This window comes from Carassius carassius, chromosome 9 (assembly GCF_963082965.1).
Source record: "Carassius carassius chromosome 9, fCarCar2.1, whole genome shotgun sequence".
Classification (NCBI taxonomy): domain Eukaryota; kingdom Metazoa; phylum Chordata; class Actinopteri; order Cypriniformes; family Cyprinidae; genus Carassius; species Carassius carassius.
Window position 1 is genome coordinate 28940366 of NC_081763.1, and position 15250 is coordinate 28955615.

General features: G+C 37.3%; 1 protein-coding gene across 1 annotated transcript; it reads right to left on the reverse strand.

The window, feature by feature from the left end:
- Nucleotides 1-297: 297 nt before the first annotated feature.
- Nucleotides 298-14491, reverse strand: LOC132149515 (hepatocyte growth factor-regulated tyrosine kinase substrate-like). Its single transcript, XM_059558832.1, has 21 exons — nucleotides 14387-14491; nucleotides 13158-13242; nucleotides 12976-13051; nucleotides 12262-12354; nucleotides 11775-11898; nucleotides 11482-11534; nucleotides 11312-11380; nucleotides 11095-11219; nucleotides 10798-10882; nucleotides 9537-9635; nucleotides 9365-9457; nucleotides 9241-9279; nucleotides 8232-8393; nucleotides 7936-8149; nucleotides 3987-4159; nucleotides 3776-3916; nucleotides 2677-2863; nucleotides 2433-2566; nucleotides 1972-2067; nucleotides 1768-1854; nucleotides 298-1054 (listed from the first exon to the last, which is right to left on the reverse strand). The coding sequence occupies exons 1-21, from the start codon at nucleotides 14421-14423 to the stop codon at nucleotides 959-961; spliced, it is 2268 nt and encodes a 755-aa protein (XP_059414815.1). The 5' UTR covers nucleotides 14424-14491; the 3' UTR covers nucleotides 298-958.
- Nucleotides 14492-15250: the final 759 nt, after the last annotated feature.

The window sequence follows — 15250 nt, forward strand, 5'->3', positions numbered from 1 at the left end:
TCGTATCTAATAGTTTTGACTTTCATAACTACGACTAATTGAAATGTAATTTAAATGTTAAAATAATAAACAAAAATCCTAAATTATGAGATAATAAATCATAACTGAGATTAGCAAACTTTCAACTTTAAAATAATAACTAAGCAAAACTCTAAATTTTGACTTATCTTATAATTATGGCTTACAATGTCAATTTTGATTTGAGGTACAAAGTGATAATTACGATTCAGAAGTTGAAATTATGACTTCAATTACAAGGCAATAGAAATACTGTGTCAATTATGACTTAGTATTGTGTTTTTGACATAACGTCTCATAATTATGATTTACCAAAGTATGACTCATGTTGCAGTAATGCAGAAATTTATTCTAGTACCATTAATATTTTTTGCATCGTCAACGCAAATTTTCACTAAATCTCTCACAAATTCAATGTGTCAGGATGATTTGATGTTGTTATTTTTGGTAAATCTAATAATTGTCAATGGTGAATCTCATTACTAATACAGTCATTTTTAATCATGATATCAGAATAAAGGCAGTACAACAAATATTACCATGTAACTACTTTACAGTTTAAATTACTTTTTTTTCTTTCTTTTTTTGCATTACAGTAATGAGAAACTGAGCAAAGAAACACATTTAACTCATACTGTCACAAAAAAAATGTAATGGTCTAAACCAGGTTTCATTTTCTTTAAGCAAAAGAGGAGTAAAATATGATCTAGAGAGTTTTGTGAGATTCATCAAGTTAAGAGACAAAGGTTCCCCACCAGCTCCCATCTGTAGCATCTCCTCATTTCATTTAAAGAGACGGAGAGGAGGGGGACCCAAGAAAGCCAAATGCTTTAATATCTGTGGATAATAGTGAAGTGAGAGCAGGTGCAGGGTAATGGAGCCAGAGACAGCAGGGTGAGCGAGGGTTGCATGTAGTGTGCTGGACCTGGATGGTATATGATCAGTCAAATGAAATGAGCTGAGCCTCAGGACTGCCCGGAGGAGCCTGCGCCGGCTGCTGTTGAGACTGCTGCTGTGTACCGCCGGGGGGAGCCATCTGTTTAAATACATCAACAGACTACATGATTCAGATTAATAGTCTGCAAAAGTGCCAAGCACACTTTTTCAGTAGGGATTAAAACACACTGCCAATTCAAGAGATTGGGATTAGAAATGTTTTCATGGTTTTTAAACAAGTCTCTTATCCTCAACAAGGCTGAATTTATTTGATCAAAAATGCAGTAAATAAGTAATAAGTAATATTGTGAAATATTACTATAATTTAAAATAAATGAGTTTTCTATTTTAATATACTTATTTAATATACTATATATAATATACTTGATATAATTTATTGCTGTGATGGCAAAACTGATTTTTCATCTTCGGTGTCTTCACTTTCCTCTTCAGTGTCACACAATCTTTCAGAAATTATTCGTGTATGCCGATTTATTTTTAAATGTTGAAAACAATTGTGCTGCTTAATGTTATCATCTTGGAAATAATTAGTTGTTTCGTGGTTATAATCAGACATTTTGCTTAAAAATGTAAACTTTTCAAATACGGAGCCCAAAAAAATTCTCCAGATTAAATTGTCACAAATTAAATTGAAGATTGAGCACAGTGCATTTTGTGATATAATATTGTATAGTATCACTGTATACTGCATATTTCTGGATATTTGATCATACAGTATAAAGGTGTGTACTCCACAAAAAACAGAGCAGTATGAGATTCCACACAATAATATTTCTACATAAATATGCTGACCTGCTGGTACATAGGCTGCTGCCCAGGCATGTAGGGCTGCTGGGGAGGCATGTTGGGGTCTTGTCCTGGAAGAGCGTTCATCATATTCTATAAAAGAAGATACCAACAATCACTGACAGCCTTCAAACTTTCCATCCCATATGGTTTTTGTAAGTAAGGAAGAACATCGGGACACAACCTTTGTTCTGATGCAGTAAAACGTACCTGCATGTTGTATGGCTGGTAGCCCATGTAGGCGATACCGTTGGTGGGGGGAGCCTGGGACATAGGGGGCAAACTCTGAGCTTGAGAGACCACGTTCTACAGAAAGAACATGTAAACATTCACACCAAACCTCAAAATTAACTGTACACCTCATTAAGCAGACTTCCTGTAGAAGCCCCATTTCTGCCACTGAATAAAAAAATAAAAATCACAGTTCTGACTTTTTTCCCTCAAAATCGCAAGTTTACATCTCACAATTCTTACTATTTATTCTCAGAATTTGTGATATAAACTTGCAATTGTAATAAAAACAGTATTTTCCCCAGTTTATTGTGAGATTTAAAAAGTTTTATTTTATTTTTTTATTCAGTGTAGGAATTGGGACTCCATAAATAACAGTACTTGTGAAGCAAAATGATATGAACATTTCAGTTCAATGTAAAGGTCTTGAATCTCCTGACCTGGTAGCCCTGTGTGGGTGTGGGCTGATAGTTAGTGTAGGCGGGGCTGGTTGTGGGAGGGGCTTGACCTGGGGCGGCTGGCTGCCCACTGGTGCCTGCATTCTGATACATGTAAGCGTTCACCATGTTGGGATCTAAAAGAAAGTAAGCAGAGAATCTGTTAAATAAAAAAGTTCCACTGGTTTATTGATTAAAACGATTTTTAGAAATAGAGCGAGAGAAAGAGAGAGGTTGTTTGGTTGACCTGTAGCTGATACAGGCATGGCCTGGTACGGGCCACCGGCAGCAGTCTGTCCGGGCTGGTTCATGTAGACTCCATGCATGGGCGACCCCTCCACTGAGCCAGCAGGACTGAAGGTGCCAGGATAGCTGGGAGGGCCAGTGGGGGGATACACCACCCCTCCTGCCACATTAGGAGGCAGTGACTGCATCTACAAACAACAACAGCACATTACAAATAAGGCTGCAACAATGAATTTATAAAACCGATGAATAATGAAAATAATCAACAAAGAATTTGATTATCAATTAATCATGTTTGCACACTTAAATGTAAGAGAAGTCAAGTGATTACTTCTATTTCCATAAAGGATCATCCTGAAATCAAACAGGTCTGTTAAACTTCACAGACTGAAGCCGCAATAGAGTTAAGAGTGTAACAATTCTGACTAAAATAAACATTTTGCTAAAACGTTATTTGATATTAAATTCCATATGTGATACAAGAAACTTTTGTGTGTCTGTGAGTGTATTATATACCGTAGTTTCCGGACTATAAGTCACACTTTTTTTCATAGTTTGGCTGGTCCTGCGACCTATAGTCAGGTGCGACTTATTTATCAAAATTAATTTGACATGAACCGAGAGAAATTAACCAAGAGTAAAACATTACCATCTAGAGCCGCCAGAGGACGCTCTATGCTGCTCACTGCTCCTGTAGCATACACTGAGCAGCATATAGCGCCCTCTCACGGCTGTAGACGGTAATGTTTACTCTTCTCATCCTCGGTAATGGTTCTTGGTTCTAAATAAATGCGACTTATAATCCAGTGCGACCTATATATGTTTTTTTTTTCCTCATCATGACGTATTTTTGGACTGATGCAACTTATACTCAGGTGCGACTTATAGTCCGAAAAATACGGTACTCCTTTTATAAATACCCATTCAATATTAACCAGCCCTAAAATTAACTTACAATTCTCAGTAAAAGCAAACTTAGATTTCTATAAATATAAGACAATTAACAAATACATACATAATTTGTACATTATAATATTTATCATGACTGATTCTGATCTGCATGCTGAATATGTCAAATGTGTGTATGCAGTAGTGCACACCTGTGCATAGGGCAGGGGGAACGCAGGCATCTGTGCTCTCATCTGAATGGTGTGCTTCTGCTGCTCCAGACGCATCTGTCTCTCCTTCTCCTGCTCCTGTAGGCGCTGGATCGCGAGCTGCCTTTGCATCCCCAAGTACTCCTGCAGTAACCAATCACAGTCAGCTTCATCTCATCACATGATTCTCAGGCTCAAGAGAAAAGCAACTTGCCTGTTTCTTCTGCCTCATGATCTCTAGTTTCTGGGCGAGTTGGATTTGTCTCTGTCTCTCTGCCTCCTCGGCAGCCCGTCTTAGTTTCTCCCTGTGCTCATCTCTCAGGGCGTTCAGTGCCCCCCGTGCGTCACGCACCTGCGCCAGCTTGTCCTGAAGTCCCTCGTAGTACACTGACCACGAGAGGAGACAAAATTCACATCCCAAGACACCTTTTAATTCAGAATTGTTGTGGACGGTACTTTGAAATTGCAACCCACCAAGCTACAATATATTTGTACATTGTGTATCATTTGGAAGGGGAGCAGTTATCTACACAGGAAGTTACTAACAAAAAAACATCAGGTTGACAGCAAATCTAAATATTATAGTTAAAAATAATAATAATAAATATATAAATCTAATTTATTCTGATGTTTATATATTAACTGATTAATGTTCAAATATTTTACTTCTAATTATTTTAGTAAATATATTAAACATTTCTTTGCAGCAGTTGAAATGCATGTGATATTTACTGTCTTTCTCATTTATTTTGATCATTAAATTGATTCATTATCAAAATATTTGTTTCTGATAAATAATATAAACTTATTTGGAGCAGTATATTTTGGGAAATCAATTGTATTATTTTATAAAATAGTATCTAAACAAATATTTGCAGCAGTTGTTATACATGTGTTATTCACTTATCTTTAAATTAGTGTTATATATATATATATACACACATATATACATATATATATTAGGGGTGTAACGTTTCACAAAATTCACGGTTCGGTTCGATACGATACACTGGTGTCACGGTTCGGTACGTTTTAGATACAGCAAAAAGAAAAAATTGGAAGATAAATTTCCTTGATTTTTAAAAAATGTTTTATTTATTAAAACTAACAAAGTATGTTTTTTTTTTTTACATTGAACAATGATGGAGCTATTCTTTACCCATCTTCTATGGTGTTTTCTTAGCAGCATACTGTATAAAACAAAAACAGCTCCTTATTTAAAAAAAAAATGAAAATGTTATATTAGTTATGAACAAATACAAAGATGTAACTTTTTATATGGAACTCTATAACTCTTTATATTGAGTGAGTTTTTACTCAATTGGTTCTCTATAGGGCTTATGTTTTTTGGAACAAAGCAGGAATTACGGTCTGTCTGAAATGGGCTCGTGAAGGAATATTGTAACGGGGCTCAATTACATTAAGCATGTTCTTATGCTGTGTTCACACCAAACGCGAATAGAGCGTCTGGCGCGAATGATTTCAATGTTAAGTCAATGCAAAGGCGCGTTTACGTGCGTCTGGAGGTCTCGCGGCGCAAATGAGGCGTTTATCGCGGCGTGGAAGACGCGAATTCGCCTCATTTCATCGCCTCTAGTTTGCGTTAATGACGCGAATTGAGCGTTTCGCGCGAATGGTGCTTTTGTGCATTTAAGCGTTTGACGCGAATTCGCGTCTGCCGCCCGAGTTGAAAAATTTGAACTTTGGTGTCAATTCGCGCCGCGTTAACCAATCAGGAGCCTGCTAGGAGTCACTCATTTAATAGTATGTTCCTGCAGCCTCCGGTTGTGTGCAGGAATACCCTTCTCCACTCATTCAACAAGGAGGAATGACTGATGTTGTCAGTGAGCAGTCAACCAGAGCTATATTACAAAAGTTCATTTTTCTATAGAGACAGGAATAAAATAAAGGACCTATATATATATATATATATATATATATATATATATATATATATATATATATATATAACATATTAATAGATTAATTGAATAAAGGCCAAAGATAAGAAACGTTTCGTTTTACCCCAAACGAATTATATTTTAACTTGAACCACTAAAGACACATCAGAGCCAGCGGCAAATGTCAGAGGGTCTAGCCGAGGTGAGGCTGCTCTCGGCGGATACTTGAGCTCTGAGCTCCCGCTGATCGCATGGAGCTCATCTCCGAGATCGGCGAAACACATTTTTAAATAGACGCTGTCATTATAAATAAACTGCATATTTGAGTTTAGAACAACTACATTCTCGCCTGATATACTTTTAAAACTACATTTCATGACACAATAACAGTAATATTTTGAAAATTATCCGAATAAAAATGGCGGTTGAAAATGCTGCGTGAACTCAGCTGGCAGAAGCCCCCCCATGACGCGAAATCGCGTCTGTTGTGAAGTTAATTTCACGCGCGAATGAAGCGAATTACTCGCGCGAATGAACTCATAATGGTCAAGCGGCAAACTAGACGCGGTAGACACGAATTTGACGCTCTATTCGCGTTTGGTGTGAACACAGCATTAAAACCTACGTTTTCCACTTCACACCAAACGCGAATAGAGCGTCTGGCGCGAATGATTTCAATGTTAAGTCAATGCAAAGGCGCGTTTACGCGCGTCTGGAGGTCTCGCGGCGCGGAGTTAAGCGCGGCGCGGAAGACGCGAATTCGCCTCATTCGCGCATCTAGTTCGTGCGAAACGCGCATTTCGCACAAAATGCTCTATATCGCGAATGGTGCTTTTTGTGCATTTAGCGTTTGACGCGAATTCGCGTCTGCCGCCCGAGTTGAAAAAATTTAACTTTGGCGTCAATTCGCGCCGCGTTAACCAATCAGGAGCCTGCTAGAAGTCACTCATTCAACAGTATGTTCCTGCAGCCTCCGGTTGTGCAGGAATACCCTTCTCCACTCATTCAACAAGGAGGAACGACTGATGTTGTCAGTGAGCAGTCAACCAGAGCTCACTCAGTATGCGCTGAAGGCTCGTTGCAAAATGGCCAATGCGTTTAACAGACCAGAAATAGAAGATCCTCCAATAACCAACAGGTCTGGTGTTTGGGTGCACTTTGGATTCCCTGTAAGCTATAATGGTGATGATAGAATGAATGGTAAATAGTAAGGTCTCATATCCGCGGCTATAACGTAAATGTAGCCTACCAAAAAAGCCGTGGTGATGTCTTTTGCCCCGTTTGAATCCGTTGGAAATGTCTGTCTAAATGCTGCGGGGATAGTTTGTTGCGAATATGTTTCTCCTTTTTTTCGTCTTTTCCCAGATACTGACACACTAAGGTGATGTCGGCGTAAATGAGTTGACATGTTTCAAGTATTCCCGCTGTTTTTTTGTTTTTTTTGTATTCCCGCTGGTGTACCCTAGATGCGACATATCGTTGTTGTTTTTATCCACCACTCTCTTGCCATCACCATTATAGCTTACAGGGAATCCAAAGTGCACCCAAACACCAGACCTGTTGGTTATTGGATGATCTTTTATTTCTGGTCTGTTAAACGCATTGGCCATTTTGCAACGAGCCTTCAGCGCGTACTGAGTGAGCGAGCGCCTGACTGAGAAGCCTAATAAGTTGGTGTTTTTTTCTTCTTTGGGGGTGTCAGGGGCGTTGCCTGTTACGTCGTTTGGGTTATTGGGCTACCTTGTTGAACGCATATTATATTTCACAATTTTTTTTATTTTCCAAATATAATTAATTAGTCCAACGAACCGTTCGGTCCATAATGCGTACCGCGTACCGAACCGAAAGCCTCGTACCGAACGGTTCAATACGAATACGCGTATAGTTACACCCCTAATATATATATAGATATATAGATGGATGGATGGATGGATGGATCTCATCAAATAATCCACATTGGACAACCACATCTTATAAAAATTGTTAACAATTGTTAGTGCATTATGTTTAATGAAGTAACAACTGAACAACAATTATGGTTCATTTAAATCTTTAGAACATGTATTGTTTTTAATTGATTGTTTTGCAAACCGTAAATTTAATTCTAAGTATTAAATAGCAAAAATCAAATATGATGTTTTTCACTACTTGGCATTGATAAAGGAGATTTTGGCCCCCATTTCCACCTATATTTAGCACTGTGCGTGAATGTTGATAGCAGGTGGAAACGGGTTTGAGACATGCACACGTGACGTGACTCACGTCTCTTCTCATCCAGCTGGTTGAGGATTTCCAGCAGCTGTGGGTGCATGTTGTTGATGGACTGAAAGAGAGAGAGCACAGCGCTGTCGTTGGTGATGCTGCGGCCGCGCATGTGGTTGCTCTTCATGCGGTTAAGGAAGGTGGTGACGGCGTTCTGCAAGGCCTTCAGGAACTGCTCATGGTTCTCCTCAGATTCTCCATTCTGATATTGCTGCTGAAGAGACAAATGCAAGACATTCAGCGCGGAACATGATTAAAATTTTTTTATGATTATCCATTTTCAGTGCTCCAAGTACCTCTACTATGTTGATGGGTTGGACTGAAGCGTGGCTTTCCACTGGTTGGCTGATTGGCACGGGCTCAGCCAGTGACACTGGAGCAGGAGCAGAGGGGGTGGGACTCTTGCGAACCTCTTCCTGTTTCTTCTCCCAGTAAGTTCTATTTAGGTAACGGGCCAGCTGAAAAGAATGAAAATATTATTTAAAATATACTTATTGGGTTTTTGATGTACTACCATTCAAAAGTCTTAGGTCATTTCTTTTTTTATTAATGTTGGTTGTATTTAAGTGTATGTTATTTCATGGCAGATATAGATTAAGCATTCAACAATACAATAACTCCTTTTACCACTCTAAAAAAAATAAATAAAAAAAATAACTTGGAAAAGAAAAAAGATCTTGTATGCATTCTTTAAAAGTTTTTCTGGGTGCATTTTTTTTATTTTTTTTAAGTCCAAATTTTTTTTTCCTTTTTTTTTTCAACAGAAACTACTTAAATACTTAGCAAACATGCATTAAATTATTGAAAAAATGTCAAGACAAAGTAAAGCCATTATGTTATAAAAGTTTTCTATTTCAAATACGGTAAACTCTGCTTGTGATCTTTCTAATTATGAAAGTACCCTGAAAAAAGGTGTCACAGTTTCTGCAAAAATACTGAGCAACAAAACTGATTTCAACATTGATATTGTGAAATGTTTCTCAAGCAGCAAATCAGCATATCAGAATGCTTTCTGAAGGATCACGTGACACTGAAGAGTCATGCAGGAAATTCAGCTTTGATCACAGGAATAAATTACAGAACAGAAACAGTTATTTAAAAATATAATAGTATTTCATATTACTACTTTTACAACATTTGATCAAATAAGTGCAGCCTTGGGGAGCATAAGAGATTTTCAAAAACTTTTTTCTCTCTTTAAAAACAATAGTGTACAAAATTATATTACGGTTTTAACATTTACTGTACTAATACAAATTCTAAATTTAATAAACCATTTTTAGAGGAACTCAAAAATGGTTTCACCTCTGGGTCCACGTCTTCAGCTGATGGAGCCGTTGAGTTCTGAAAGGTAAAGAGAGACAATTTACCCACTACGATAAATTTAGACAAGGCGTTTAAATCACTTACTAAAATGCATGTTTCTTACCACAGTGGAGTAGAGAGTGCTGACAGGAGGTGCAGAGGAAGTCACAGGGGTGGGATCAACTTTGGGGTACGCAGAATAAGTGTTCTTATGTCTCTGTCAACAAAAACAATCATCATGTGACCCTGTATTTATGCTGACAGAACAGCTGGCTTATAGATGTTAGCGTACGTACCATCCTCTCCTTCTCCTCGGCCTCACTCTGAGACAGTGCGATGGCCAGCTGCAGCTCCTCTTCTTCCTGCAGTGCAGCCTCGTCTCTCTTAGGAGGCATCTGAGGAGCAGAGCACAAGACGAGGTCAAGAAGAAACAACGAGAAGGTGAGGTGGAATTAAATTGTTCTTTTAATTTAAATATTACCAGTGCATAAACATCATAAATTTGGCTGACATAATTATTTATGTGTTATGTTATTTCAAACGTGTATTTAAGTTTTACGTATAGATTTTAAAGATTTATTAGGAATAATTAATAATCAGTAATTAATAAGGGGTCAAATCACTGGGTTCCACTGATTCGGAATGAAAAAAAAAAATACAAACACACCAACACTGATACGATCACTTAAATACTGTGCATCTATTTTAAAGGTGAAGAGTGTAATTTCTACACTATTAACAGCACCAAATGAAACTGCAATCAGTCTGTTAGCCTAACATAACATTTCCTCTATTATTGGTTTGTATCTGATTAACTATATATATATATATATATATTTTTTTTTTTTTTTTAATTTAGCAGGAGTGGATTAATTTGATCAAACATGACAGCAGAGACATTTATATTTTTCCAAAAGATTTCAATTTGAAATAAATATTCTTTTGATATTTCTCATAAAAAAAATAAAAAAATAAAAAAGGTTCTCAACATTTCTAATAGTAAGAAATATGGGCAGTAAGAAATGGGCAGCAAAGCAGCATTTTAGAATGATTTCTGAAGGATCATATGACACAGAGTAATGATGCAGCAATTCCAGGTGGTTATTTTAACCATTTTACTATATTACTGTTTATTTTATTATTTTATTTTGTACTGTATTTTCAATTAAAAATGCAGCCTTGTTGAACAGACTTTTTTTCAAAAACATAAAACTTATCATATGATCATAAATGAACTACTCCTACAATAACCAGCCATTCTATTTAGTCATACCAGTGGCACAGAAATGAAACACTTCACCTTTAAATACAGCGTTTATTACTGATTAGAGTGGGACAGTTGGCAGTTAGCACACAAACTACACAGTAATAGTAGCTCTCAACTCATGAGCCTCAAAATTGCTTTGCATTCAAGGTCTAAATAAACTTGGGCATGGACGATAAACTATTGGTTCATTGTCTGTTTCAATAAATTTGGTGGTTTGCTCCATAATTGTGACGCCCATGAGAGTGAGCCCTCTATGAAATGCAACTACTTACTGATTCGGTGGGCACTACCTGAGACTGCTGGGACAGAGGGCTGGTCAGGTACTCAGGGGGAAGCTCGGGCTGCCCAGCGCTGGCGGCCTTCCCTTCAGCTTTCCTAGGAGGGGGAGAGAGGGAGGGGTGGCTGGTGAGGAGGAGGGGTTAGGAGACACACACATCCTGGTAAATCTCTACGCGTCAGCAGGCTTATGAACATGAGAAACCCAAGGGACAACTCCAAGAAGATATTACACAGATATAAAGACCTTTTCTTTTATAACAAAAAAAGCAGCACAATGGTAGGTATTTGTCTTTTTCACATATACTCACTTGTTGAGAAGCTCGAAGCAGGGCTCGCACACACGCACCTCCTTCTCAATGCCAAACTTGGGAATGGTAGAGTACTTAGAAGAGCACTTAGCACAGAAAATCTGCCCACATGCCCTGCAGTGGTGCTGAATGAAGAGCCACCAGCAGTTACTCATCATTATACTCCATAAACATTATATAACTAATGATAGAAGATTTTCAAAGGAGTGGTGTATACCTTTCGGTTTAGCACACCAAACTGAACCCTGCATCTGTGACAGTCCTCTGCATCCACCCAATCAGGGGCCTGGAAGAGAGAGAAAAAAAGAAAAGAAAGACAAACCCATGACAAACTAAACATCTCCGAGTGTGTGAAACATACTTGATTTACTCAACAGTTACTCTCACCCTTTCTGCTGCAAACATGGCATCGCTCTCCTTGAATTCCGGGAAGACATGACCTGAACGAGTATAAGTGATTGATTACTTTTAAAAAATTTCACAGCTTGTCATCTTATTTTGACTCACATATGAAAATTAATCAGGTGTTTTTGCTATTAAAATTGCATTAGGCATTGGAAAGTATTTGTATATAATTTGCAGCAGGGCATGATGCATCATATCAATCTGGTTCTGCAAAATTAAAAAATGGATGCCCTTTAGAAATGCATTTCATGTTTAAGAACCTGAATAAAACTTACCTTCCACCTTCAGGATCTGATAGGTGTCCTGGACGACTTTATACTTGGGCTCGTTGCGGAAGGCGTGGGACCAGGCCTGGATCAGATAAAGGATCTTGTTCTTCACGTTCGGTTCGGTTTGTTTCTGAACACAAACAAGTCACATTCAGTCAGTGAAGGCTTAAAAAAAAAATTGAAGCTGTGAAGTCAGAACTCAGAAGTCCCCTAACCAGGTAGTTAAAAAAAAATAAATAAAAAAAAAAAACACATGAGAACAGAAAAATCTCAAATTGTTTTGACCACCTCAAAACCTTCTCAGTGTGTCGTTTCTGATTTCTGCTGGAACTTCCCTCAGCTGAATAAACATGTGACGTGATGACACAATCAGGAAGTACAGTGCAGCGTTAGTCACTGGGTCGAACCCACTTGGAAAGATCATAAAGCCAGGGCCAAAGACTACTCTTAAAGCAACAGTCACAGATTTTAGGTTGGGTTTAGCAGGAATCACCTTGAACAGCTCCTTCAGCTCTTCCATTGTCTGCTTACAGGCCACTTCGTCATGAATCGTCTGGCCACAGTTCTTCACCACTGACTCCAGGACCTGTGGACAAGCAAAGGCTAACTTACACACATCACCTTGACTGATCGGGGCATAATACAAAACAAAACTACATCTCATATATATATATATATATATATATATAATCTTGTATCATTTATGAAAAGTCAATATTTAGGTATAAGAGTACAGACTCGTTCATACCAAAGACGATAACTATAATGATTATGTGAGAATAGGGAAGTCCACACCACAATTAAAACCGATAACAGCATAGAGGAACGATACCATTGGAATCATTTTCAGAACAAACTTTTCCAGCCGATAAATGGTATAATCAAATGACAGCGATCATCAGAATCCCCATGACTTTAAAGAGTAAGCCACAGTCACAGACGACAAAAGTGCAGTGGGAGCTTACAGTGAGCATTAGTGTGTTTCTATTACATAGAACTGTAACGTTTTACTCATACATAGTATTGTAAATAACAGTACAGTACTATTTAATTATTTCATAATTAGTATATTTTGTAATAACTATTATATTTAAATATATTTTGAATTATTTATTTATTTTTATTGCTTGCTTTATTTAACTATTTTACTATTGTTTGAAAATCCCTGGTTTACAGTGCTCTATATCTGAAGATAAACTACACTTACCTCAAGAGCATAGAGTGCTACATGTGGATTTTTGTCATTGAGTTTTTTCTTGATGGAAACAATTGCATTCTTAGCCCTGGTGGCGGGAAACAACAGAACAGTTTCTAAGAAAGTCAAAGCCATATTTATCACAACACAATCTTCCATGAACATGCAATCACATAAGAACTGTTTTATCTTACTGTGTATCTCCTTGCCGAATGAGGTCACATATCTGCAGAATGGACTCCCAGTCTGTCTCCAGCAGCAGCTGACTGGTAGCCTTATCTGTCAAAGATTGAAAGAGCACATGTTTTATCATCAAGTGTTATCAGAATCAATTAGCTTAAGGTCCGTTTACTAAAAACATAAGAAAAGGAAGCAGAAAAGACTAAGGTATAGCAATATATCCCTCTTCACTGGTACATATGAACCTGAATCCAAAAATAAATATAAAATTCTAAATATTCAAGACAGTTTTCCACTAAATGAACACAAGAAATAATCATATTTAATTACTATAATTTATAGGCACAGATATAATACAGAGTAATAAATAAATGGACCAACCTATTTTACAACACGGATAATAACAGTCACAAAAATGAACAAAACGAAAAGAAAAAAAAATTATAATTATTAATTCATTTTGCTGTCCAAACTCGCATTATTTTTTTTTTTTTTTACAATATTCTATCTATCGGTCTTTTTATATAGATATATATATGTGTGTGTGTGTGTGTGTGTTAAATGTAGGAGAAGAGCAGGAAGTTACTGTTATGTGGTGAACCAAAAAAAATGGGCAATATTTCCTCTCTCTCTTTATACAGAAGCACTCGATTACACGAAAAAAACGGGAAGAGACAACATTGAATAACGGGAATACCTTCAAAATCCTAAAATTAAAATTTTCCAAAAGGTGTGAGCAACTGTAAACATAAATATTGATATGAAGCGCCATGGCAATGTATACACGCCTCTTTAATTGTGCGGTATAATTGCCTGCTTTACAGCGAGATTTGGTGAAGAAAAAGTCAACTAATTCATACACACTAAGCACAAAGTACGCAATATAAGCAACACATAACTTATATGATTTATTATTTTACGTAGCTTGTGAAAAGAGGCCCGAGAATATCTTATAGCTCTGGTGCTAACTAGCTTACGTTACGTAAAATACTGGATTTGTCAACTGCAGTTACACAATACGGTTTAACTGTAAAAGATGTTCGCAATGTAATGTTTAAGTTCATATCACAGGTGTGTTAAAGCTCCGGTGGGTTAAATAAAGACAATACGTTACATGTTATATTTCCGTCACGGTTCAAGCTGTGCTAACGTTAGCAATAGCAGACACACTTTATCTACGTGTCAGCGATACATCGGTCAGTCATTAGAAATAAACACTGAAAACATGAAATATAACACATACCCAACAGTCTCTCAAACGTTCCGCCGCCTTTGCCCATTTCTGATCTCTGATATCGGGACGCGCTGTGTCTGTTTTGATGTTGTTCACCTGTGTGAATAAGCGAGTTTCACTCATAGGTTTCGCTGCCGGGGATGGCACGCGCATGCGCGCACGATATGAAACAAATGTCCGATAAAAGCAGTCCAATTGACAGTAGCCTAACATTATTTATCTTTTGAAATGTTTATTTGTTTTCTCATATCTATCTATCTATCTATCTATCTATCTATCTATCTATCTATCTATCTATCTATCTATCTATCTATCTATCTATCTATCTATCTATCTATCTATCTATCTATCTATCTATTATTATCTGCTTAGTTGGCCGTTTTAGTGCTATTACAACAAAATAAAGTAATTTTGTATTGATTATTGTGGTAAGAAATGAAAATAATCAGAAAATTTGAGTGTACCAGTCATTGCATGATTTATACTGTATATTTGTTGCAAACAATGGCGTATCTTTAACTCTCTTGTACATTTGTAAGTAATGTGAAATACCTGAATGTAACACTTGTGCCTTATGTAAAAATAAGCCTTGGTGCCTTATCCCTTTTACTCCAGCAGTCAAGACAACAATAAACACTTTTCTATATTTTACAACCCCGGATTTTCACTCGTATCATTAGGTCATACATGAGTCACTACCTGGCGCAGTAAACAATGTAGCTATTGTCAATGTTGTCCTGGTGGTGCAGCATACAGTGGTATTGTACTGCTGTCTGTAGAAGCAGCCCCCATAACAACAGCCAGAGATGCTCAGACAGAGACAACACAAGCCAATAATAGCTTAATTTAAACTTTTTATATGAGAGGTAGAGG